This window comes from Ursus arctos, unplaced genomic scaffold (genome assembly GCF_023065955.2).
Source record: "Ursus arctos isolate Adak ecotype North America unplaced genomic scaffold, UrsArc2.0 scaffold_22, whole genome shotgun sequence".
Classification (NCBI taxonomy): Eukaryota; Metazoa; Chordata; class Mammalia; order Carnivora; family Ursidae; genus Ursus; species Ursus arctos.
In genome coordinates, this window is record NW_026622897.1 from 33,251,240 (window position 1) to 33,278,850 (window position 27,611).

Sequence of the window (27,611 nt, forward strand, 5' to 3'; positions counted from 1 at the left end):
TTTTTAGGCAAAGTGTCCTTGAAATAGGCATCCTTTTTAAACTTTTTCCCAAAATAGGCAAGACTTTAAGAAACACCATTTAGCCTATGGCTTCAGAGCCTGAAATTTGCTCCTTTTTTGTTCCTGTGCAGTTGTACCTGTGTGCCTAACTAACTTTATACCAATCTCTGATTCAGAACCTGCCATTGTTTCCTCATATGAAATATGAGTTATTGATATCCGTCCTAAGGATATTATTTAATGGTGTGATCACTGAATATGGCAGTTACATGATTCATATTCTTTTATCCATGTTTTTATACCTTCAACATTTTCGGTCCTAAAATAAAGATACTGTTATTGATGCTTTTAGCATATGCTTTGTTCTAAGGCAGTATTAAATTACTACAAGGAAAAAAGAACCAGTTTCTTTATAAAAAATTAAAATAGAGTGTTGAATTAAAACTTTATGTTTCTATCCCTGAGAAAGCTTAATCCTTTAGTTCAACATTTTGGACAGGATGGTACCAAGGCATAAATTTACATTTCTGGACTCCACATAAATCTCTGTGAATTTCCTCAAGAAATGCATTTCTGAGCGCTCTTGGGGCCTTTATCTTTTTATGAGAGCCTGAGGTTTATAGGAGCTGCGTGAGTGATTATTTTCTCTGGATATGGAATTTAAAAATTATACCATACGCTTAAATTTAGGGTCTTGGAAAATGTGGATCTATAGATTTAGAAACATTTTAACTCATCACAAGTCCTTATTGATCCTTCACTATTTGGTCCTGTGACCAGACATCGATAGTGTGCTGAGATGGTGCCCCTCCCACTTAAATGCTCTATTGCAGGTGTACTATGATCATTAAAGACCCTCTTGTTCTTGTAGATACATCTTTAGTAACAGTAAATTAAATATGTAGTATTATACACCCCCTTGAGTGGTCTAGCTTACTTCCTTTGTGCCTAATCAAAATGGAGAAACTTTACAGATGCTCAGAATAAGCATATTATTGGTTTGTCATTCAAAATAAGCATGTAGTATGCACCTCAGGGATGGAATCTAACGAAGAGGCAGGTGAGTCAAGAGTAAAGAGATTGTAAAAACCCAGTTGCATGATGGGGACGCCTGGGTGGCTCAGTCGGTTAAGCTCTGCCTTTGGCTCAGGTCATAATCCCGGAGTGCCAGGATTGAGCCCTGCATCGGGCTCCCTGCTCAGCAGAGAGCCTGCTTCTCTGCATGTTCTCTCTTTCTCTCTCAAATAAATAAATAAATAAATCATAAAAAAAAAAACCAACCAAAAAACTAGTGAGACAAATCAGGCCTGTTGACTTTATTTCCCAGATCCAGGTGATAACTAGGTTTGGACAAAAGAGTGTCGTCTTATACCTTATTGACATATGGTCTGCTACCGAGTGACAGTGAGATAGAAATAGTGAAAAGAAATAGTGTCCCAACAAACATGTTATTACGCTCACCTTTTTATTCTGGGCTTAATACTGACTCAGGCTGAATCCGGCACTCCCATCCACACTGCACGCTTTGTAGGACCCTTATTTTTGTTGAGAACGCCCCTCCACTAAAGCATTCATCACAGCCCCCCGAAGTACAGTTCTAGAAGTCCTAGTCTGTGGCTTCCCAGCCTTCCACTGTCTGGCAGACCCCGTCTGCGTATCTGTGGCCATGACCTGGGCTGCTCTCGTGGATTACATCTAGTTGCCACGCCCACGCATTCATTCTGCCCTCACACAGGGCCTGCTGTGTGACCGCCAGGGTGCTGCCATCATAGAGGGGACAAGGACAAATAAAACAAGGCTCTTGGCAAAACATTTCAACTCACTATTAAAGTTATTTACGACTAAATACGGTGCAGGGTTATTTACAAATGAATACAGTACAAGATGACATTTCTCCAGTACCTACTCTGACCCGCTCTTTATATGCGTGATCTCACTTAATCTTCTCATCCCCCCTGGAGCCTTAGAGGTGAAGTATCTTGCCCAACGTCTTCATGCAGAGCTTGAGGAAAGGAAAGATCCTGCCCAGCAGGATACTTCAGTGGGAGCCAGTACTGGCTCCTTGGGTAGGATTGGGTCAATGAAGGCGATGATGGGGGTAGGAGGGATTCCTAGACCAGAGGACGGGAAGGAGCAAAGGGACACTGATAGAAGGCGAGGGGCATGTTTTAGAAACTTCTGATTGTTCAGGTTTAGCCAGTAGAAATGAAGTTGTGGCTCCAAAGGTAGGGAGACTCTTAAGTGTCCTGCTGGGGAATAGGGACCATCCTCCAAGGAGCACCGAAGCCTCTGAGAGAGTGCTTCCCGGAGAGCTGTGTTAGATTGCAGTTGCTCTGATCACACCCTACTGAATGGTTGACAGGAGAAAATGGAAGGATTAATAAAGCGTCACTGTTATCATCTGGGCAGGCTGTCAGAAGGGCTTGAACCGCGGGACAAAGCGCGCAGTTTATCTAACCTTCCTGGGGGCGTGTGCTGTGGATAAGGATGAGATCAAGGAATGATCCCATTTCATCTTCACAACGCTGCTGCGACTTACGGGAGGCTTCATCCCGTTGTAGAGATGGGGAATGGTCTGATGGAATTGAAGTGGCTTGCTCTGTATCACACAGGCTGCCAGAGACAGAGGACCAGGGTTTGTCCAATCCCCAGTCATGTCCTCTTAAGCCCTGTGGTAAACAACTGGAACAGTGGAAGTAGATGAAAGATATGGATGGTGTAGAAGTGCTAAGACTTGCCAACCAAAGGACAGTGAGGTAGCTGGTGGGTGGAGAAGTGAAAGCACACTGACACTAGCAGCCTGGGACTGGAGGCGTGGGGGGGGGGGCAGGAACAGACACAGGAACCCAAGAGGAGCTGGTGGCTGGTAGGGGTGGTGCGGGGAGCACTGAAGAGTTTGCTTAGGTGGCTGTGAGGAACGCAATTCCTGGATGGCAGCTGCCACCTGCACGCCAAGCCCTCAGCCAGATGTCCTTTGTTGTCTAAAGCTTTCGTTCTGGAATCCCTACAGCAGTGTGAAAGCATCTCCCCTCTTTCGCCTGCTAGACTTCTCCCAGATGTTGATGAGCTCTTCCTACAGTTATCCATCTCTGATTTCTCACAATTTGAATAAGAAATCACCTTCGTGAAATATTTCATCCCCTGTGGAAGGGCCTATTTCTATTTCCATGCAATGCGCCATTCCTGCCCTACATTTTTGTTTCAGCCTGAAAGTGATTAAAATTTTACTTTAACTACAGAAAGTAGGGATAAAATACGTAAATACTTGTTAATGAACTGGCCTCTTCTGATTCCTTGCCCTTCTGAAAAATCCTTGGTCATTGATTTTTATTTCTGGTTTGATCACTCTTTTATTCCAAAAGCCTGTACCAAGTCCTGTCTGGTCTAACAAGCTTCAAATTTTGTTGGGCAGCTGGTATAGAAACCTATTCAAACATTCATTCTATTGTTAGAACGTTGTTCCAGATTATAAGAAACATACGTATTTCTCTAGACCTTTCAAAAATTCATAAAACAGATTCCCTGTTTTAATGTCTGATGATTTCTCCCCACTTTCCTCATGTTTACTTGCCCTCTTGCAAATCCCTTCTCTTTACCTTCTTCCTCTCTCCTCTGCTTTTCTGTTTTTTAAAAAAGATTTATTTGTTTATTTGACAGAAGGAGAGATTGTGCCCCTGTGTGCAAGTGAGGGGAGGGGCAGAGGGAGAGGGAGAGAGACTCCTCAGACAGACTCCCCACTGAGCGTGGAGTCCTACTCGGGACTCCATCCCAAGACCCTGAGATCATGACTTGAGTCAAAATCAAGAGTCAGATGCTTAACCAACTGAGCCACCTGGGCACCACTCTGCTTTTCTGTTTATGAATAAACGTTTGAGAGGCTGTCCTCTGGAATCCAGGACCCCAGGAGGGGCTGGACAGTCTACTAACAGGCTTCTGGGTGTCCATGAACCCCCTGAAAATGGGCACATCATTGTGGTATATACGTATGTGAAGTTTTCTTGGGACAGTGCCCATAACTTTCATCAGACTCTCAAAGTAATTTGTGACCTGCACCCCCTCTTCAGCTAAATTAGGTCAAGAAACACTTTGTCTTTGGATCAAGTCTCTGTACCCTAGTCTGATTTTGATTCTTCATTAAGAAGTTGGACTGGAGAGGGGTGCCTGGGTGGCTCAGTCGGTTGAGCATCTGCCTTGGGCTGAGGTCCTGATCCTGGAGTGGTGGGATAGAGCCCTGGGTCAGCAGGGAGCCTGCTTCTCCCTCTGCCTCTGTCTCTCCCCCAGGCTTGTGCGCGCGCGCGCTCTCTCTCTTGCTCACTCTCTGTATCTCTCAAATTTTAAAAGAAGAAAGAAGTTAGGAGAGAGATGTGTTGCTTTTCTAGGATTAGCAAGATAGGAAAACCCCCTAAGTGTAATGTGATTAGATCATCGCATACTAACACTTGCAGTTCTGTTCTGTTAATGCATAGTAAATTGTGATGGCTGTATCATCTCTAATTCTTCACACTCGAGGATAATCTCGAGTGCATATTAAGTACATCTTTTCCCAGGTCACGGAACTGTCAGGTGAAACTCCAAGAGGCGAGACTGTCAAGATCACTGTCACTCTGACAAGGGAGCTGCCGGCCAGTTCCCCCGTGTGCACCCAGGTCTTCAATATCATCTTCAGAAAGTGAGGTGCCTCCCATGGCTCTTTAGTGGAGGCTAGCGATGCCGTTCAGTACAGGGCCTGGGTGTGACGAGTTGAGGCCATCTTGGGGGCCATGTGCCAGCAGCAGTGCCATTTCCCCATGCTTTCACAGAGTTGTGCAATGATGGGCCCCGCAGTCCGTCATAGCCTCTCACTGGCTCCCACCTCATCATCCAGTGCTCTCTGAGTTGGGACGAAGAACTCAAGGGTTGTGGTGTCTCAGTGGTGCTGGGGTGGGTTGGGGTGGGGTAGAGTGGGGGGGGCGGAGCTGCCTTTCTTTCTCTTCTTTTTCTGCACCCTCTCCCACCCTCCGACCCCGACTGAAAAATCAGGTATGTCCGGGTCAGTCAGCTGAAAGATTTGTTATTCTCCTAGCATCACCAGCTGCTCTCTCCTCCTGCCCCCACCCCAGCCCCCTGCCACGTGGACCCCTGGGGCAGAAGGAAGGTTGGGACTACATTGCCCTGTGTCCTTCAAACTGATGGGAGGATCCCTTGCCTCAGTGTCATCTCGGGGGCTGTTGGGTGGAACTCCACAAAATGCAGATTTACTCGCCCCTCACCGGACCTAGTAAAGAGAAGTTCAAGAGTGGGGCCTGAAATCTGCATTTTTAGCACACTTGCCAGATGACACGTGGGAACACAGAGGCTTGTAAACCAGTATTTTCCACAGTACCGGTGTGGACCAGCAAGAAGAAACGTTCAAAAACCTTCGGTGCCAGCCCTTTGCTTAATAACAGCCTCTGGTCAGGAGGAGGACAGAGGAGTGTGGGTCTTGCTGGGTAGGACACATAAAAGGTATCCACCCCTACCCCCAGATATGTTATTTCTTAATTCTAGTCAGACGTCTTGCTGAGCAGCTGTAGATCGTAGTCAATATGATCAGACGTGGAGGCTGAGGCTTAGTGGCTCCTGCGGTGGCCACGTATGTTTCCTGACTTGAAACGCTCGCACTTCCCCCACGCAGCGGGCAGCCTCAGGTCGGTGGTGCGTCCAGCTACACAGGGCCAGGATTAGCTGCTGAAGAGGCGGCTGTGCTATGTGGGGAGCTTGAGTAGTCTCATTAGAAACAGCGTCCCCATCTCAGAACAGGGAAGAGGCCAGAAGAACCTTCACACTTGGCTTGCCTCACCCCATCCATGCTAACCAGAATGTCACAGCCACAGTCCTATTGTTACCTTTATGTATCATCGCAGCTGATTGCAAACAGACAAAAATAATTTCAGTTGTATCGTTCTCAAATAGGAAGAAGTTATAGTTCTTATATATACACTCATCTGTATATTTAGCATCTAAACCCTCCAGTGCCAGAAGAATGAGAGTTCTACAGTTTTGACATATTTTTATCATATGTTAGCATGGGGACAAACTTAGAATTATACTGTTATTAACTGATGTTGACCAAAGATTTAAAAAAAAATGTATATTTGCAGGATCTTAAAAAAGTTGGCCATGTACCAAATCGGACGGAACTTCTATAAGCCTTCTGAGCCAGTGGAAATTCCCCGGCACAAGTAGGTTTATTTGTATTTTCTGTTACTCTGAAATTGTTATAATGTGAGGAACATAATTTACGATGCAACATTATAGCACTATGCCTCCTACGAGAGACTCTGTGTTATGAAAAGTAATGGATTTTTTTAATTTTCAAGTTTTTTATTGAATGGAGAACGTCAGTGTGAAGCTAGCAGCCTGTTTTCTTCTATTAGTGTGCTAGTTCATTACCATACATCCTAGAAGGAATTCAGAAACTGCCTTTTCTGTGTGTGACAAGTAATAATGAAAGCAGAGTAAGTGGGATAATGTCATACCCACATAGTTGAAACTCTGTTTTCTTGCTGACAGGAAGTTAGCACAGCCAGGATGGGTGATGTTAGGTAAGCAGAGGCCAGACAAACAAGTCAGCTAAACTGAACTGCAATTTCCACTTTGACTGGGAAGTAGATGCTTCAGGGAAAGTCATCAGCTGTGTCTAGAACAGGTTGTTAGCTCCCCAAAATATGTGGTCAAGCTAAAGACAGAGAGGCAACTGGTAACCCAAAGACAGATATGTAAACAAAAGAAGGAGCGCATAAAAGATAGAAAATGAGGGGGCGGGCTGTGTAGCCTTCTGCCAGGTAGGGGGAAAATGGTGGGGTTTGCATATGGTAAGTCAGTGTGTCGCAGTGGGCTGTTGAAGCATCCTGTCCATCCTCGTCCCTCATCCCCCAGCGTGGATGAGAAATTCTTGTGAGCTGGAGTTGGTGCCAGCAAATAGGCTTGTCCTAAAGGCTGGCTCAGTATCACTGTGAATGAAGTCCACAAAATAAACAGAAACAATTTAAAAAAAAATATTTGCCCTTTCTTTCGTGTCATTTCCGTAAGTTTTCCTTAATCAGGACTCCAGTCCGTGACAGCCCTAAACGTGGAGAGGAGCTGTAGCCTCTGCGACAGTTTCCCTGTTTGTACAGATCACTTAGATGATTTCTCGCTCTCATGAAGTCTCTACACTGTCTATACCGTTGAGTGTGCGTGCTTTTCCGAACGTAGAGGTTTTCATGCTGGGACAGCTCACTGTATAAACGTATCAATCCTACCACTGTGATTCTCCACCAAGGGCAGTTTTGCCCCCCAGGGCACGTTTGGCAATGTCTGTGAGTATTTTTGTTTGTCACAGCTCGGAGGCTGCTACTGGCGTCTAGGAGGTAGAGGCCAGGGGTGCTGCCGGACATCGTACAAGGCACAGGATAGCTCCTAACAGAACAATCTGGTCCAAAATGTCCTTAGTGCCAAGGCGGAGACATGCTGCTCTGTGGGAATGTGTTTATCATAAATATATGTTTAAAGACACTCCAGCTAGAAATAACTAAAGTTTTAATCAGCAACTGGAAGAAATCAGACTAAAGAAAAGTTGTTTCATAAAATCTAAAAAACTGAAATGTAAAATCAGCACTTAAAAATGATGATTGTTTTATGATATGACATTTATAATATTTATTTTTAAATATTTATTGACTTGAAGGTTGTCCCTTTGGCCTGGGTTTGCTATTTCTGTGTCACAGTTTGAAAGCAGTCTCCTATTTACTGCTGATGTGAGTTATAAAATACTCCGGAATGAGACTGTTCTAGAATTCATGACTAGTATCCACCAAGAGACTGATATATCCTGCTTTACCCAGACGTGTGAAAAACAGCTGCTTGGGCTCATTGTCCTAACAAGGTAAAAGCCTGCATTTAAAAAACTTTTCCCTAGGGAATGAATTCTTTATGCTCTTTGGGAACAGGAAGAGCATCAGGGTGTGGTCCTGAGCTCAGATCTGATCAGTTTGCTCACCTCCTTAGACTTAGCCATTCTCTGCTGACTGCAGTTCAGACTTCCTGGAGTGGCCTTTGGGGACGCTCCACCATCTGACACGGTCCTGCATTATCTCTTGCTGCACCCCTCCCCCACCCCCAGTAGTTTGCACTTTGCTGCTTTGGTGCCTCTGCCTGGATTTTCCACCCCGAATTTTGACTTTTAAATTTCTACTTGGCAAAATCCAGTTCAAACCTTAGGGGTTTCCTGAAGCCTTCTCCTGTCCACTCAGTTGGAATTACTCAGTTCCTTCCTCTGTGCTGTTCTGGTAGCAGCATTGCTCACAGCCACCTCTCTATAGCCATTTTCTTCTGTTTTATTACATCACAGGAGAGCACATTAGGTCCAAGGCTCCTCTCATCTGTGAGAGTGTGAGAACTTTAAGACTGAGACGTTTCCAGTCCTTATATATAATTTGCCTGCAGTGCACATTGAACTGAATTCAACACAAATTGGGTTACTTCCTGAGTGACCAGAAAGCTCACGGCGTACTGCTGTTCGTCCACAGATTGTTGCTAGCCTTCTCCTAATCTGCTTTGGAATTTCCACTTAAAGTTGTGTTTCTGGGTTATACAGCAGGGAGGTGGGACTGGTTGAATTCCGTCCTACCCTGGATGAGAAGGCCACCCTCTTATCCTCCTGTCCTGGTCATCATGAATTAGCATATCACACTGTTCCAAAGTAACCTTGCAAAGTACCCAGAGCCCAGGAGAAACCTGAGAAGGTTTCCATCCCAAGGCTGGGGCTGCATGTGAGGGTACTGCAGGCCACACAGTGCTGCAGGGAAGATGGGGCTTCGAACGATTTTATCCAGCTGACTTTGCAGTTTCACGAAGGACCAGCCCTAGATGGGAGATTAAATGGGATACTCAGATTGCATGATTGGTCAGCCTTCTTTGGGTGCTTTTCATTCATTCATTCATTTTTTTTTAAGATTTATTTATTCATTTGAGAGAGAAAGAGCCAGGGGAGTGGGGGCGGGCAGAGGGAAATGGAGAGAGAGAATCCCCAAGCTGACTCTCCACTGAGCACAGAGCCTGATGTGGGGCTTGATCCCAGGACCCTGAGATCATGACCTGAGCTGAAATCAAGAGGTGGACACCTAACCGACTGCACCACCCAGGCGCCCCTTGTTTGGGTGCTTTTTATCAGAAAAGCTATCTGAGAGCCGAAAAACTCTGAATGACACCACAAGCTGATGGGAAAGTTTTGAGCAGTGCTTCAGCCTTTGAACATATAAGAATAATTTATGTGAAGTTAGAGAGTCTCACAGAGAGAAATATTGTAGTCTAATGACTTTCTCACCAGTTTTGTTGGATTGTGGAGGTTTTCCTATATACTTAAGAGTTAATCAGTGCTCTTCTCAGGTAAAAGCTGATCATTAAAAAAAATGACTATTCTTGTATTACTATTGTAATTTCTAAAATTCTGGAGTCTAGTACTTTGAATTATAACTGTAGTGAAATAGCCACTTTGTTTTGTATGATGTGGGAAAAATGTTTAAAGATTCCTTCCACTTCCCAGATACAATAACAAAACCTATCGCATTGATGACATTGACTGGTCGGTGAAGCCCACGCATACGTTTCAGAAGCGGGACGGCACTGAGATCACCTACGTGGATTACTATAAACAGGTTGGACTTTTTTACTTTACTCTCATCTCCCTTCCTCTTAGCTTAGAGAAGTCTCCCTGCTCCTTTCCAAATTGGACAAGTCCCCCAAACTGTCAGGCTGAGTCTGTTTCTGACACCATTCTTCGGCTGTCCCTTCCCCTCCGCCCCCACCTTCCCTGGCTTGGCTCAGACCCTCATCCGGTCTCCCGTTGTCCTTCTTTCTGTAGTCTGAGGAATTTCCCTTCAAAGCATATCTGATAATGTCACTTCCCTGCTTAAAATATTTCTACAGCTGTCTAGCGCTTTAGAAGCTGGATCTGAGCTCCCGGGCAGAGCCCCGCTATGATCTGGCCAGTCCCTGCCTCCAGAGCCTCCTCTCTTACCACTTTGGTTTCCTGTGCATGCTCTGCTGTGCCTACAGTTTGTGGTTCCTTTGGTCAGTTACTCCCCTGTGCATTCTCGTTCATGCTACTTCCTCTTCCTGGGCACCCCTTCACAGCCAGCCAATCACTGACCACCTTACATCCTTGCCTCAGCTGTCAACTCTTAGGGGAGCCCCACGGCGCTCTCCCCAGGGGCCCCTTCCTGCATCTGGCGGCATCACATCATCACGGGCAGGATGTGAATGGTCTCATTTCCCTCCTGAACTTGGAACCTTTACTTCCGGATACCCAGGGCTAGCACAGTGCCTTGCACGTAGCAGGTACTCAAACATTTGCTGATGGGATCTCCTACTGCCTCCAGGAGCTGGATTCATGACTGTCACCATGACCTCTGCCCCCACCTTCCATCTGCAGCTCCTTCCAGAGGCTCCTTCTCTTGAATGTACAATCATATTTCAGTCTCCAAAATCTCACAGATCTTTTCAAAAACAAAAACAAACACGTAGCAAGAACTCTTCGTTTCTACACCCTCCAGAAAAGCTTTTTTTTTTTTTTTTCTTCTTAGATGATTTCTTTGGAAGGTCATCACTAGGTCATCACCTCTTCTGTTTTTCCTCCCTGAAACCTCGGTAGTGTGGCATCTGGTCTGCTGCTATGGAAATAGCTCTCTGAAGGTCAAACTCAGCTACTGTTCTTATTCTAAGGGGCTTTTGGTGGCACTTGACCCCAGTGACCCCACCCACCTGGCTGGAATGGCTCTCTCCCTTGACTTGGGGGCTCACCCCTGGTGGCTCTCTGACAGATTCTGTTGTTCCAGTCAGCCTCCTTAGCTGGTTTCCCCTTCCTTTCCCCACATGTTAAATGCTGTTATTCACCATGGCTCCCTCACATAGGATCCGATCTTCTTATCTTGAGACCTCCCACATGGAATATTTTTGCCTTGCCCTCGTTCCTAAATTACATACTCACCTCCATTTTCAGACCACGTTTGCATGAATGATCTGCAGGCATCTCAGATGAACATTGTTCGTACTGAACTCATTGTCTTTCCCACTCCCGCTTCTCCTTGGGAATTCAGCCTCTTGCTTCCTTCCTCTTTTTTATCTTCACCCACTCATCACGTGTCACCAACATGAATCCTGCCTCCTTTGCGCTTGAGTTCTCCCTGGAACCCATCGCCCTTCCTCGCCCTCTTACCGCCGCATGAATGTAGGACACCTCATGGATTCCCGTCTGGGGGATTTTGGTCACCCCTTTATGGTGTCCTCGCCCCAGCTCTGTCTTCACAGACAGAGATGACCCGTCATCCTCACTGCCACCAGAGAGATCCTTCTGAAATGTCACCCAGAAAGGTGGTTAAGAGCATTAGCTATGGAATAAGGTAGTCCTGACACTGGCCATGTGACCTTGAGCTAAGCACTAAATATGGGGTGTCCTATGTAAAGGGGAGTCATTGATCTGCCTTCGCGGGGCTGCACAAAGCATTGAGTGAGGTACATGGAGGAGACCCTGCTCCTCTTTTCCCAGCCTCCCCTTCTTCATCTCTAACATCACACCCTTTGATCCTATCTCATCTTTTAGCCTCATCTCTCACCGCCTTGCCACCAGGGACCCCATGCCGCTGTCCCTCCATCCACTCGCTGTCGCCAAGCATTTCTCAGCCTTTGCTCATGTTCGCTAGACATCTGCACAAATCCACCCTGCACCTTTCCCCTTCAGCACCAGCTAAAACCCTGGCTTCGAAGTCAAATGTCACCTCGTAGGTGAAGTCCTCTCTGACTGTGCTTCCTGTCACGTTCACAGAAGAGCTAGCCATTCTCTTCTCTGAGCACTTGGTCCACGCATCCCCCGTTGCTTCTAGAATGTCTTCCTTGTAGAACAGGGATGGCATTGGGCCAAGCCATGATGAACAGTGCCTACCAAAGCATCCCATGCATAATGTGCTCCATAAGTGTTTGTTTATTGAACACCGAGTTTGTTGAACATTTGGGTTTCTTTCTTGCCTGAGTAAATGTGTTCTCTGAACAGGGGTATTTTTAGGTCCTGTGACATTCTGAAATGGGAATCATGGTAAAATCCCACTCACTTTCTTTGTAATGAGTTGCAGTTCACTGCATATTTATTGTAATTAGGGAGAAAAAGAAAGAAATTGTGCCAATTCTAGAATGTCTTCCTCTCTGTCTCAGGGAAGGAACACTAAATTGCTGTGTAGTCAACTCTCACAGTGGACGACTTGACATTAGCCTTTATATTTCCCTATTTTATCTTGTGAACAACATTTTCAAATGCTAAGAAAATTAGGGCAAGGGAGAGAGTAAAGTTTACTTTATAACACAGCTTGGGGAGCAGAATTCTTGGCTATGTCCCATGCAAATACAATACCCTCTTCCTGGAACATGACCCAGCTTTGCTACCTGGCAATCTTCATACTCCCATATTTTCTTCAAGGTGCTCTTTTGGACTTTGCCTCCTTCATGAAGCCTTCCCTGATTTACCAACCATAAATTGTTTCACTGCCACCACCATAGCCACCCCCAGCCTTCCTCCCCAGGCACCCAGTACTGAATGGTGTAACAAGCAGAGGTTCCCAAGTCTTATGGGATGAGTCCTGGCCGTGCTAATTTCTAGTTATGGGACCTTGGGAAAGTTGTTTAATTTCTCGTGGGTTTCCTCGTCTGTGGAGGGGATGATGGTAGCACCTGACTCATAGGTGTGGTGTTAAGCTTAAATGAGGAAAAACACAAGTGCTTAGCCTATCATTATTGGTGCTTCTCGTCTACCTTGCTTCGTAGATAGTGTAGTTACGTGTAAGGTAGGGGCTGTGCCTCTCATCCTTGTGTCCACGGCAGTTCCTGGAACACAGCAAGCACGAGATGTGTACTGAATTAATGAAGTCATGTGTAAAAACTCTTCTTCTACGAAGACTTCCCCAAGCTTTTTAGCTGGAGCATAAGTGGCAATCAGCCCTTCAAATTGCAATTTCCTGAATTGCTTTTTGTTTTAATGACTAGAAGCCCTCATTGAATAGAGGAATCTCTCTCTTCTCACTTCCTTAATTATAATTATTCATGTCAGCATCACATAGTGCCCAGACATTTTGTAAATTATAATTCCAGTTGTTCTGTCATTAGTGTTGAGTCAATTATGCTGGAAATGAGTGTTAGTTTGTTAGGAACTTTGCTGTTGGAAAGTAAATGAACTTTTGGTAAGGTGAGAATGTTGAAATTCAAGCTTAGGAAGGGAAAGGGGGTGGGACAGGGATGAACAGTTGTGGAGGATTCATTATAAACCAGACACGGTGCTGACGGTTTATGTCAGAGGCCTCTGAGCTATTGTTCACCTCACTTCATACCTGAGGAAACGTAAGTAACTTCCCCAGGGTCACAGCCCAATGACACAGAAAAGCCAAGGATCAGATTTACATCCATCAGACTTCAGAGCTGCTTCCCTAATAACAGCATGCAATCCTGGAAATTTGGGCAGTCATGCTCTTTTGGGAAATCTGGAGTTGAGTATAACTCTTGCCTCCAATTTGTGTATAGGTATTTTCAGGATGAAGACTGATGCGCAGAGCAGGTCGGTCATGCGTGGAGCAGGGGCCTCGGTCCTCAGTAATGGAAATGCTGGCACTGACTCAGCTCCAGGGGGGCCACCTACGTACAGAGCCGGCTGGTAACGATTCGGACTCTGGATGAAGCAAGGAAATCACTGTTTTTTTTCCTTTTTAGAAAGTGTGGCATTATAAAGGCTAATCATGAAAATCATAAAACTGATCCTGAGAAATGAAAGATGAATCCTGGGAAGGGAGCAGAAATGAGTGGGTAGCCATAGGGATTGGTAGGGATTTTTTTTTTTTTATTGAAAAGATTTGCTCATCTATTCATTTTGGAATTGGTTTTTTGCTTATAAGCAAGGATGCTCATTTTACAGTGTTTCCATATTAATTTCTCGCTCATTAATCTTGCGTTCTGTAGCAATATGATATTACTTTATCTGACTTGAACCAGCCAGTGCTCGTGAGTCTGCTGAAAAGCAAGAGAAATGACAACACGGAGGCTCGGGTGGCCCACCTGATCCCTGAGCTCTGCTTTCTAACAGGTAATGTTGATGCTTTACATGCCATCAGTCAGGCTCTTGATCCCAGGCCCCCGACGTTGGGCACTTGGCCACGGGCAGAACCTCCCCGAGCTCACGGGGTGCCAGAGCACTCATTTAACCCATGGACGGTGGGGCGTTAAGTGATATGTCTGACAGAGAAAGTGGGAGGATAGAGTGAGCTTAGGGAATTGCTTGGCACAGGAAGAGCTACATGTTTTCTTTATCTCATGTATTCCATTTGTTACTTCGACATAAAATAGGACCCCAGAGATTTTCCTAAAACCAATCTTCTCTTTTTTTAATATGCACTATTCACTTTATTATTTATGTATTTTAAACCACTTAATTGAGTGGTTTAATGATTGACAAGTTGAAAGCTGTACATACACTTAGGGGAGACTGCGTGGCTCAGTCAGGGTTAAGCATCTGACTCATGTTCTCAGGGGTTTGAGTTTGAGCTCCGTGCTAGGCTCCACACTGGGTGTGAAGCCTACTGAATAAAAAAAAAATCTCATAAAAGCTGTACATATTTAATGAACACAACTGGACGAGTTCGAGGTAAGTGTACACTTAGAAAACCATCATCACCATCAAGATCATAGACCTATCCTTCACCTCCCAAAGTTTCTTACTTCCCCAATTTTTATTCTTATTTTGACACACACTATTCTATGTAATCTTTATGAAAATCCCTATGATTTAGGTATAATTATTATTATCTCCATTTTATAGTTGAGGGAGCCGAAGCTTGCAGCTTGCTCTTAGTCCTATGCCTTTTAATAGGCAGAATTTAGGATTTTTAAGAAAGATTTTATTTATTTGGAAGAGAGAATGAATGTGAGAGAGAGAGACGGAGCAGGAGGTGGGGCAGGGGGAGAGGGAGAGTGAGCAAGAGAGAGAGACATAAATGGGAGGGGGCAGAGGGAGAGGGAGAAGCAGACTCCCCACTGAGCAGGGAGCCCGATGTAGGGCTTTATCCTGGGACTCTGGGATCATGACCTGAGGTGAAGGCAGACAGTAACTGACTGAGCCGTCCAGCACCTCAGAATTTAGGATTTTAACTTTTACCTGTCCAACTTCAGATCTTAATTTCTTTCTCATGATACTTCTCATCCCAGAATAAGCGAGGGGATTCTAGGGAATCAATTGAGCTTGGAACAAGAAAACTTTACAACGGTGTTATCTAATTAGAGTGAGCTAAAAGGGAGCACCCGAAGAACCATTTTGAGTTACTTTATTTGGGAGAGACTCTAGAGGTGCTAACAATTTAATAAGAGGTGAGCTCTCAAGGTTACACTTTTTTTTTTTTTAAGATTATTTATTTATTTATTTGAGAGAAAGACAGAGGGAACACAGAGGAAGAGGGAGAAGCAGACTCCCCACTGAGCAGGGAGCCCGATGTGGGGGTTCGATCCCAGGACCCTGAGATCATGACCTGGGCTGAAGGCAGATGCTTAACTGACTGAGCCACCCAGGTGCCCCAAGGTTAAACTTTTCTAATCCAGGAATAGTTTACAGATGGTAACACCATGTGTGCTGTTACCTCAGGGCCTTTGCATTAGCTGCTCCCTGTGCCTGAATATTCCCTTTTTAAAATTTATGTATTTATCTTTTTAATTCCAGTATAATTAACATTCAGTGTTACATTGGTTTCAGGTGTGCAATGGAGTGATTCATCAATTCTGCCCATGACTCCGTGCTCAGCATGAGTGTGCTCTTACTGTCCTTCACTGTGTCACCCATCCCCCTCACCCACCTCCCCTCTGGGAACCACCAGTTTGTTCTTTATATTTAGGAGTCTGTCTTTTTGTTTGTCTCTTTTTTCTTTGTTTTTTTGTTTTGTTTTGTTTCTTAAATTCTACAGATGAGTGAAATCATATGGTATTTGTTCTTCTCAGTCTAACTTAATTCACTTGGCTTTATACTGTCTGGATCCATCCATGTTGTTACAGATAGCAATAGTTCATTCTTTTTTATGGCTGAGTAATATTCCATTGTGTGTGTGTGTGTGTGTGTGTGTGTGTGTGTGTGTCTACACACCACATCTTCTTTATTCATCTGCTGATGGGCACTTGGGCTGCTTCCATATCTTGGCTACTGTAAGGAATGCTGCCATAAACATAGGGCTGCATGTATCTTTTTGGATTAGTGTTTTCATTTTCTCTGGGTCGATACCTAGTAGTGGAATTTCTGGATCATATTAAACCAAGCTTCTCTCCAGTGTTTTTGAGCTTCACTAGAGTAGGAAACAACAGGACTTTGATTTTCTTCAGGTACATTGTTTGTGTGGTGCCACAATGATCCTTGTTTTATTTTGGCATTATTCTAGAAGGTAATTCTCACTATACAGTTGAACAGAGTAACTGTCTCCAGCACTTTTAATCATGTTCATTTGATTAGCAGGGTGGGACTAAGCAAGGAGGACTTCTACCTTTTACATTTTGTTACCAGTTACAATGTGTATATATTTATTTTGGAATTAGAAAAATCAATAAGGATATAATTCTTGACGGGAGGGATGTTCGTTCTTAATGGTATTCTGAGATTCTGGATCTGCACGGTCTCGTACGGAAGCCACTGGCCATATGTGTTTATTGGGCCCTCGGAATGTGACTAGCCCAACTGAGGTGCCAGCTGGAGACAGGCTGCGAGTATAAAATGCAGACTGGACTCCTAAGACTCAGTATAGTAGCTCATTAACATTTTAAATATGGATTATGTATTGAAATGATAACATTTTGGATATATTGAATTAAGTAATATATACTATTTAAATAACTTCATGTTTCTTTTTGGCTTTTTTATTTTTTATTTTTTATTTTTTTATTTTTTTTAAAGATTTTATTTATTTATGTGACAGAGAGACAGCCAGTGAGAGAGGGAACACAGCAGGGGGAGTGGGAGAGGAAGAAGCAGGCTCCCAGCAGAGGAGCCTGATGCGGGACTCGATCCTGGAATGCCATGATCACGCCCTGAGCCGAAGGCAGACGCTTTAACGACTGCACTACCCAGGCGCCCCTCTTTTTGGCTTTTTTAAAAACGATCTATTTATTTTAGAGAAAGACAGAGAGAGCAGGGCGAGGGTCAAAGGGAGAGGAAGAGGGTCTCAAGCAGACTCCACACAGAGCTGGACGCTGGGCTCCCTCTCACAACCCTGAGATCATGACCTGAGCCAAAATCAAGAGTCGGATGCTCAGCTGACTGAGACGCCTAGGAGCCCCTCTTTTTGGCTTTTATAAATGTGGTTGCTAGAAAATTTAGAATGACACAGGGGCTTGCGTTTTTCTGGGACAATGCTATCCATATGCTAGATCCGAGTCCATTTAGGTGCAAAGCCTAAAACCTGCCTGAGCTGGGCTGGGTTACATTGCACACTGTTCATTTTTCCCTTTGTTTTCATTTCCATGAATAGGACTGACCCGCCAGGCAACCTCTGATTTCCAACTGATGAAGGCGGTGGCTGAGGAAACGCGTCTCAGCCCTTTGGGAAGGCAGCAGTGCCTGGCCAGGCTTGCTGACGACATTCAGAGGTACTGGGCCGCTTTGCGGGGGCCAGAGTGTATCCTGCCTAAGGCCTGGCTTATGGAATTGAATGGTCTACAAAACATTTCATTCCTTGGAATGTCTCTTTACGATTGACTCAGAGCAAGGTCCTTTTGGGTTGTGTGGTCCAGAGCCAGAGGTTCATCCCCGATGCTTCGGGACTACGGATGGTGGGGAGGTGGTTGGAGCCCACGCTGGCCGAAGTACCATCATGCCTCAACGAGCTGACCCTCCTCTCCTCTGTTTCATACACGGAGGTTTTGGATAAACATTTGAATGAAGAGCTGCATTTTTTAATGCAGCTGTTAGAAAATTTAAAAATTACATATGTAAGTTGCTTTATATTTCTGCTGGACAACATGGTAGCATGGTCTTTTTTCTTTAAAGATAAATTTGGAGGACACATTTGGAAACGTACATAAACAAAAGGAATGTGTGTGTATGTACACTCAGTAAATATTTGTTTCATGCATGAATGAATCATAATTGAATGGTGTATATTGTCTCAGATATTTTCAAATGCATATAATCACGTTCTTTCTAGGAAAATGGCATAGTACTATACATCATGGTTGGAAACTTGCTTTTTCTAGAACATTTCCATATGGTAAATGTGCGTTTCTGTTATGCTTGTGGTCTCATAGTTTTCCATTTTATGGCTACAGTTTTATGCCATTTATCCTGGACATCCCCCAGACTTACGCCTACTTGAGACATTTCCGTTTCTCTCCCCTTATCCCGGGCTGTGCATGACTCTTCCTGACACCTCTCCTGGCTGCCTCTCAGGAATCCCATTAACTTCAACCCAGTTTCCTGACTGCTGATCACTCCACCCATCTCATCTTGAGCAGATAGTATCTGAAGCAAAATAATTAATTCTAAGTATTCCGTGGGACCAGACCAGACATAGCATCACTAGATGGAAATAATGAGCTATTGCAAAGAGTCTGTGTAAAGAGGTTTGAGTTCCCCTAATGAGAGAGGGAAGCTTTACGAGGTAAAGCACGAGTCTCCTCAGTCTCTCTAGTGAGTGCCTGGCTCCCTGGGAGCCGGCTACAGTAACGGAGGCCAGGAGGCAAAGTTGACATGCTTGCTCCCCTGAAGGGACTTAGAGCTTACTAGAGATGACCATATATCCTAATCCAATGAGGTTACGCATCAACTATGATTAAGGTTTACTAAGTTATAAACGTACAGTACCATACAAACATAAAACAGTGATTATTGTTGATACTACCATTCTTCTCATGATCTTCCTCCTGCCGTCTAGCCTGTGAACCTCCGGAAGCCCACGTCCGTATGTCCCCTTCCTTTGTCATCTTTCATCCACTCCTCAGCCAACTAATTCAGATACTCCCAGAAGACATCTCCACGTGTAGAGCCTCCATAATATCTCTCTATTAACACGTTTATTATCAGGGAAAATGTCTCACATTTATTGAGCCCATAGCATATGCCAGGCTCTGTGGTAGCACTTTCCATGTCAGCTAAATCTTTACATCAACCCTCTGAAGTCACTAGGCTTATTATCCCTACGTTTTGCCAATAAGGAATCTGCAGCTTTAGAAGATTGAGTCTTACTCAAGGTCCCATATTATGAAATGTCAGCACTAGGAGTTAAACCCTGGTCTGTCTGGCTCGCAGGCCCATTTTGCTGACCAGGATGCCACACTGGAAACCTTCTCCATCTCTGCATGTCCCAAAAGAGTTCAGTTGTCCCATCATTCGTTCGAGCAGGGGGAAAAGTGGTGAGTAGAAATAGAAGTCAGGAATCCTAAAAAAAGTAGTCTCTGAATAATTCAGTAAGTTATAATTCTCTCTTTAATGATTAAAAGTCTTTAGAAAATAACTAATGATTTCAAACTCAACTCTATCAACAGAAACAAGGATGCTCGTTTTGAGCTGGAGACTTGGGGGCTGCATTTTGGATGCCAGATGTCTCTGACTGGGAGGGTTTTGCCTTCAGAAAAAATATTAATGCAAGACCATGTAGTAAGTGCATTTAAAAGTATTTGCTTGAATATGTGTAAGTTTGATCATCTGCAAGAGTGGCTCGTGGGCTAGTAATAGTCATTTGGGTTCTCCATGTCCATGTGCTCCCTTTGTCCTAAACCTTGAGGTCCCCTCTGTCTCCCTTTACAATCTGAGCGTACTCGTGAGAAATTGGCAGTACCCACTGGACATGATTCAGGTCAGTGTGGTTTGGTTTCTCATTTAAAGACACATTAGAAAAATGGTATTTCAAGCTATGACAATTAAAACATGCCCACCTATTATTAGGTGTTGTAGTACTCTGTGTCCTCCCCCCCGCCCAAATCCATAGTACTTGAGAAAGTGTTTTAACTGGTGAGAGTTAATTCCAGTAGACTACGTTTCCTGATACCGGGGTTCTTTCTTTTCCCCCAAAGTAAAATGCTCGGTTGGCATGAACATGAAGGAAAGTGCCCAGAGCCCATGCCCAGCCCCAGCAGTTAGGAGGAGAGGCATTCTGAAACCTGAAGAGACACCTTTCTTTAAGGCTTCACTTGAAGAAATTAACCTATTTTATGCAAAAATGGTGCATTTTCTTTCTGCTTTCCCGTCTGTTTATGCCATTTTTAAAGCCAATTACATACTTCATTTTTAAACTCCCTCTTCTTATCTTTCTCTGTTAAAATAAACCGAGATGTCTAAACGAATGTAACTGAGAAACAGAAGTTTCGTGTTGGTCGCATGGGAATTTTTCATCATTTCCTTTCTATAATCGCTGCAAGTTACCAAAACCTTCACTGGAGAAGCTGAGGAAAAACGACTTTTAAAAACAAGACAGAACCAAAGTTTGTAAAGTACCAAAAAGTAGGCCCCCATTAAGATTTTGGTCAGGAGTCAGGAAAGAGAAGCTCTGTTTCGGTTCCACGTATGAAGCAGGATTTAAGTACTTAATATGATCTGTCTCATCATCTCTGTAAGCAAAGTCATATTTCTCAGAGCTTTTTTGTGGCATTTCTTTAGCATGGAAACAGGCTTCCTTAGGAGAAGGGGCACTAAAATGGGAGAACCTACCCCCTAGAGGTGGTGATGGCCCCCGAGAGTTGACAGTGTCATGGGCTTCTGGACCAATGCTTGCTTTTCTGAATTGGGTTCTAGGAACTGAGTAGACTAACGGTTCACAGGCCTCAGAGTGTGTTGGGCAGTTGTCCTGGGTCTTCCGCCAGCCCATAACAGGTAGGAGTGTAGGTGAGAGGGCCTTGGCTCTCCTCATTCTGGTGGTAATGGAAAGAATGAGCCGTGACTCCATTGATGGAGGGCTAAACTTTTTCCTTCTTTCGTTAAGGTTGCCTCCTGGAGCCGAGTCCCTGCCAGGCCACCTAATGGCAGGGCATTATGAGGGTGCCTGTGGTTGGATTTCAGAGTTTGGTGGAAAGTACAGGAAGACCAATCTCAATCTGTCCCTGGCACCAACTGATTCCATAACGTCTCTCAGCCTCAGCTTTGGAGTCTGTAAAACAAGGGGATTATAATACTTCTTAAACATTCATGTCCTGATCAGTGACTGGGAACGTGGTAACATGTAGATTCCGATTCAGTGGGTCTGGGATGGGGCCCAGGGCTCTGCGTTCCTAACAAGCTCTCAGTAGAAGGCCATGCTGAGTAGCAGGGGATTAGTTAGAATTTTCAATGCTAACAGTGGCTCTTCCCGGCTCACTATTCCCAAGACATTTCCATTCAATTCTGGTCCGTGGATATAAGCAGAAGGCAAGTAACCAATCTAAAGTCTCCCCCCTTCAGTGCAGGGAGCTTAGTTTTCCTGGTCACTTGGGGGAAGGACCGTCCAAGAGGGAGAAAGAAGCTTGTGCCCTGGCCTCATCTTTGCCCCCACACAGAGCAATCCTGGCATAATGTATGCTCTTCACTGCCCTGCAGCATGTGTGAGTTGTCGTTGGATGTCCTGGAGTATCAGGAGTCAGCCTTTTCTCTTTCCGATAGCTTATGCCTACAGAGACCGAGTCAGACAGCCCACTTGCCTGAGGCTTTCGTATTAAAGGTCATCGATTTTAGAGCTGGAAGGGAACCTAGAGATCTTTGCACACAGCAGTGGCCCACGAGGTAAAGGGAACGCCCAACCATCTACAGCCAGGGAGTGGCTGACCCGCGGTGAGGCTCGGATGCCTCCCCTTCCAGGAAGCCCATGTATTCTGTCCCGATGTGCGGTTCTGGATCAGTGTTTTAAGTCTGTGAATAGCGAACTGTACTAAGTAGTTCTCTTATGATAAATGTGGACCATCTTGGCACAATCTTTGTTTAACTGCTCTCTGAATACATGTGTTCAACCCCTCCATGACCATTCTTTTTCCCAGTGTCAGCCTGTGTCTGCTGCCGAGTGGTCCAAGGACATGCGGAATTGCAAGATTTTAAGTGCACGGTCTTTGACTAAATGGTTGATTGTATGTAGCCACAGAGATGAAAACGTGACTGAGGACTTTCTGCACTGCTTGAGAAGAGTTGGAAGTGCCATGGGATTTAATGTGGACTACCCCAAAATGTGAGAATACACAGAAAATCATCCCAGCTGTTTTCATCTATTAATTTGGTTTGGTTAGAAGATTGGAAACGATGGCGGATGTAGCTGCAAAAGCTTTGTCTCAGTAAAGTTTCCTAATATAAAGCACCAAGAAAACAGTTATAAGTAGATAGATTTTTGCAGTGACTGAAGTTTTATACTGGTCTTTGTAAAACTGTTTTCACAGTTCTTTAGGCAATACTGTCATTACCCTCAAGATCTTTTCAGTACTATTTGGGCCATAAATCCTTAATAAATCCATTAACTTTTTTTCCTTAATTCTTTCATAGCAGCTCTTTATAAAACTTAACAGGAAACAGGGATATTGAAAAATATAGACATTGCATTTCCTGACTTATTTGATAGATTTTATGCTTTAAAATTTAATATAAAAAAGAGGGGTGCCTGGTGCCTGGGTGGTACAGTTGGTTAAGTGTCGGACTCTTGGTTTCAGTTCAGGTCATGATCTCAGGGTCGTGAGATCAAGCCCCGCATTGGGCTCTGCACTGGGCATGGAGCCTGCTTGAGTTTGTCTCTCCCTCTCCCTCTCTCTCTGCCCCTCCACCTCACTAACTCTCTCTTTTAAATAAAGAAGCTTTTAAAAAAATTTAATGTAAAAATAGATCTTAAATAAACTTTTCTGATTCTGTTACTGTAGTATAAGATTATATTTAGTTTTCTGATGAAACCAAGGACACTTAGTCTTTGAACATTTATTGAGTGTCTACTATATACTAGACACTCTGCCATTTGCTGGGGATGAGAAAGACAAGTAAATTGCTTTCAGTTTAGTAAGGGGTCCCTACATAGTCACTCAAAATTGGGTATCGTTTGCTTTAGAAAAGCAGTAAAATTGGTCATGCCTTATTTTATTGAGCTTGATAGATTTAATACGGAGGGATGCATACTTCTTTTTGTTGCTGTTATAGTGGAGGGGCAAATGTCCTAATTGGCAAGGTGGGAAGTTATTCTTTAAACACGTGGTTACTAATTAATTACATCAGCAGTACATTGTTGAAAACCAGAGATGTCCCCAAAGTCTCATTTGACACCGCAGTTTAGAATGCTCCTCTTATCACATCTGTTAACAAATCGCCTGGTTTCAGTTTCACCTGCTCTCATTTCTCTCTCTCTTTTTTTTTTTTATAATGATTTTTTATTATATTATGTTAGTCACCATACTGCTCTCATTTCTCTTAACCCAGGAGCTAAAAAAGCAGGGAAAGATGAATGAAAGAAGCCCAGTCACAGACCCTGGGATGACAGCACAGGCTCCTTCTTTCGTGAATTCCACGCACAAGCCGGTGCTGCGTTCTGTTCTTAGCTTGTTTTATTTGAAAGCCCATATTTCATTCCATCCTTTATCTTTCCCATGAAGTATCCATTTACCTACATTTATTTATTTATTTATTTATTTAAGGGGGGGTGAGAGAGTGGGGAGAGAGAGGTGGAGAGAGGGAGAGGGAGACTCTTAAGCAGGGTCTTTGCTCAGCGCAGAGCCCAGTGAGGGGCTCGATCTCATGACCCTGAGATCATGACCTGAGCTGAAATCAAGAGCCGGTGTTTGACTGAGCCACGCAGGTGCCCCTTACCTGTTGGATTTATATCTGAAACATTTGCCTGATGAGTTTGGAAAGAATGGACAGCAAGATGGCTGCTGAGTCTGTATGCAAGACATTGATTTGGAAAAGTCAGAACCATTCAGCTGTTTTACCAGAGCTGCAGGACATTCCTGGAGCTCAGAATCAGTGAGCAGGGAACAGTGGTCCTGCCACCTGCTGGGCAAGTTTTAAAAGGCCACTGGGCATTAGGACAGTCCCATCCTATACGCCTCTCAGAAGCTGATTCTACATAAAGAAACCATATCTATGAAGTGTGGGAATTATTTCTATAGCATCTGGCCCCTAACATAATGGAAGCACAGATCAGATAAGTACTTGCAAACTGATACAGACTAAATATTCCAGGCTCCAAACAAGCCGTCATAGGGAAAAAAAACTTTTAGTCTGAACCGTTCAGATTAGCTGAATAGCCTGGTCTCATTCATCTGATGATTTCTGAGACTTTTAAATTTCTTATGGAGATTCAGTAGTAGAGAAATCTTAATCCCAGTTTAACTCAAGCCAGTTTCAGATGCTTGGTTATTGAGACTTGTGATTTCAAAATCTCACTTTCAACCTCATTTTGAACAACAGAATTATTAATTGTAGGGATTATATACAGTAGAGAAAATTGCATTTACCACCAAACTGTTTTTAAGCTAATAAAAATGATTATTAAGTGTTTTGGTGTATCTTGTAGTGGGGTTATAAAAATCTGTATTATTTTTAACTCTATAGGATTATGTGTTACTAAAAAGGGAATTATATAGCCTCAAAATTAATCTTTTTATGTAGCATTAAAGTACAAGAAGATCCAGCTGCGTTCCTCAGCGTTCTGCAGAAACATGTGGATCCTCACGTTCAGTTGGTGAGTATAGGATAATTTTCGTTTTGATGTATAATTTTTGTTTTTTCTTTCTATCTAACAATCTTCTTTCCTTGGAAGAAGGAATGTGAGCATATTCTTCCATGATATGTTTGCAAATGGCTGAGCATTTCCCCAAGAACCCAGAAAAGTATTAATCCTGGTATTTTAATCAACATTTTATTTCCTTTTCATATTTCTTATATAAATTTTTAAATTCTTGTTTTTACTCCCATCTCAACCTCTTGGATGTCTACATATTTTTAACTTGCTGGGAGGGGGTCACCTTTTATTTAAAATTTAAGATAAAGTGACTCCCATTGTATCCCATAAATGCTGGGGCTCCCAGTGTTTCAGTGGGTTCTTGGAGGGTTTGGGTTTTTCCATGTCACCTGTGGCTGCTTCCCCTGGATTCTCGCCCTCTTTCATGAGTGCCGTTCCCCCTGCACCGCATCCGCCCCCACAGCTGCCTCATTTCCCAAAGCATCGTGCATGTGCACAGGTGTAGCTGACTCTGAGGAGGGTTTGGGGTCAAGGCGTGATTACAGCACACCCCAACATTGTAGGCAAGTTAAAACTGACATCCTTGTTCTTAAAAATCTCTCAGCCATTCCTATTTCTTGGAAATGCTTCCTCTTCTCCCAGGCCCAGCCCCTCACTGGGCCGCAGTGTCTTACCTCCCTAGCGCATGTGTCCGGACTCCCAGCATGCCTCTCTGCATCTCCTGCAAAGCAGCTTAGCCGTGTCTCTCTTTTAGTCAGACACAAAAAAAGGCCCTTAAGGATGATACATTGAACAAAGGGAATTCTAACCCTAAGAGCACTTTTTTTTTCCTTGAAAATAAAATGAAACTTAGCAGAAAGATCGCAAGAATAGTGCAAAGAACTCCCATATACCTATCACCCAGATTCTCCAATTGTTGACATTTTATCATATTTGCTTTATCGTTTCCTTTTTTCATCTATCTATCTATCTATCTATCTATCCATCATCATCTTTTTTCCTGAACCATTTGAGAGTAGGTTACAGATATGACACCCCATTGCCCTTTAATACTTTAGTGCATATTCTCTACAAACAGAGTCACTCTTCGGCAGAACCATAGGACAACCATCAAAATCAGGAAACAGTAAGACCAGCTAATCCGCAGACTCCATTCATATTTCTCCATTTGTCCTCAAAAATGTCCTCTCTAGTAAAAGGATCCAATGCATTGCACTCAGTTATCCTGTCTCTTTAGATCCTCCTTCAATCTGGAACAGTTCCATGGTATTTGATGACCTTCCAATTTTGAAGAATATAGATCGGTTATTTTATGGAATGTCCCTCTGCTTGGGTTTGTCTGATGTTTCCTTATAATTCAATTCAGGTTATGCACTTTTGGTAGGAGTATCACAGCAATGATTCTGTTTTCTTAATATGTCCTACCAGGAGGTACCCCATTAATTAAGGTGGTATCTGTCAAGTTTCTGTGTTGCACAGAAGAGTTTACTCTTCTCTTTGTAATTAATCACATGTTTTTGTTTTTTTGCAGAGAGATACTTTGAGACTATGTAAATATCCTGTTTCTCATCAAACTTTTACCTGCTAGTTTTAGAATCCATTGATAATTCTTATCTGAACCCATTATTACTATGGCGATTGCCAAGTGGTGGCCTTCTAATTTCGTACATTTAGTATGTAACATTGTATTTCCTTCTACATTTAGTAGGTAGCGTTATATTATAAGGGAAAGCTTCCTCTTCTCCCCATTTCTTTGTTCATTTATTTATACACTATGGATTCATGGTTTCCTATTTTATTTACCAGATTATAGTCTATTACTACTGTTATTTATTTTGATGCCCCACTTGTTCCTGATTTTGTTAGTGGGAGACCCATTCAGGTGGGCTTCTGTGTCTCTTTGACATGTCCCCATCTTTTTTGGGACACTTCCTTACTGTCTGGCACAGTAAGGTATTCCAAGTTAATCTTGAAGTTTTCCTGCCCAGTTCTGGAATTAGATATTTCTCCAACGAGCTGTAATGCCTTTGGATAGAGACCAGTATTTAGAAATCAAAATCTGGGCAACTGGGTGTGCTCATTTGTTACTGGGGTGTCACTTCTCCCCAGCTTTCTCAATGGGCAAAGCTAGGAATATGTGTAGCATGTGTCTACATATATGTACTCATACACAGTTGACCCTTGAACAATGTGGGGGTTAGGGGTACAGTCCCCTGCACAGCCAAAAATCTCTGCATGACTTTTAACTCCCACCAAATTTAATTCCTATAGCCTACTGTTGATTGGAAGCCTTGTAACACAATTAATACATATTTTGTTTTGTATATATAACATATACTGTATTCTTATAATAAAGTAAGCTAGAGAAAAGAAAATGCTATTAAAATCATAAGGAAGAGAAGGTACGCTTACAGTACTGGACTATATAAAAAATCTGCATACAAATGGACTAGCACAGTTTAAACCTGTGTTGTTCAAGGGTCAACTGTCTATACATACACACTTACATCTATGTTTTTACCATTTGTGTCTATGTGTATGTTCAACACGTGGTCACACCTCCAGTTCGAGTCCTGCAGCACAGGGAAGTGGTCCCCACATCCATATCTGTGCCTCCCTTCTCTGATGGGGAAACATGGCTCCTGGTATTCACATATCGCCTACACTTCCATCCCCTCATACACAGCCAATCTCACTTGTCTTCTTTTGGCCCCGGTCCCATTGGACCACTGCCTTGTTCTGTCACCTACCTTTCTTGGCCCCAAATTCATAGGATGGAAGGAAGGAAGACTCCTAAGAGGATTTTGCTGACAAATATATTTCCCTATTTTATATAAGTAAGTGTACATAATTTTAGCCCTTGATATGATATTTTGAACAGATCTATAGGTGAAAAATCACTTTGTCCTCTGCGAATCATGACAATGCCTATCTTTTCTATAA

The 27,611-nt window shown here is 43.5% G+C and overlaps 1 protein-coding gene across 1 annotated transcript in view; it reads left to right on the forward strand.

The window, feature by feature from the left end:
* PIWIL4 (piwi like RNA-mediated gene silencing 4) overlaps nucleotides 1–27,611 on the forward strand; it is a 43,101-nt gene that overhangs the window by 6,472 nt on the left and 9,018 nt on the right. The window contains exons 5-13 of the mRNA XM_057316829.1: nucleotides 4,548–4,669; nucleotides 6,120–6,200; nucleotides 7,688–7,885; nucleotides 9,545–9,656; nucleotides 13,993–14,116; nucleotides 17,529–17,646; nucleotides 19,540–19,651; nucleotides 21,997–22,181; nucleotides 24,596–24,668. Of these exons, the coding sequence (XP_057172812.1) occupies nucleotides 4,548–4,669; nucleotides 6,120–6,200; nucleotides 7,688–7,885; nucleotides 9,545–9,656; nucleotides 13,993–14,116; nucleotides 17,529–17,646; nucleotides 19,540–19,651; nucleotides 21,997–22,181; nucleotides 24,596–24,668 (1,125 nt within the window). The remainder of the gene's footprint in view (nucleotides 1–4,547; nucleotides 4,670–6,119; nucleotides 6,201–7,687; nucleotides 7,886–9,544; nucleotides 9,657–13,992; nucleotides 14,117–17,528; nucleotides 17,647–19,539; nucleotides 19,652–21,996; nucleotides 22,182–24,595; nucleotides 24,669–27,611) is intronic.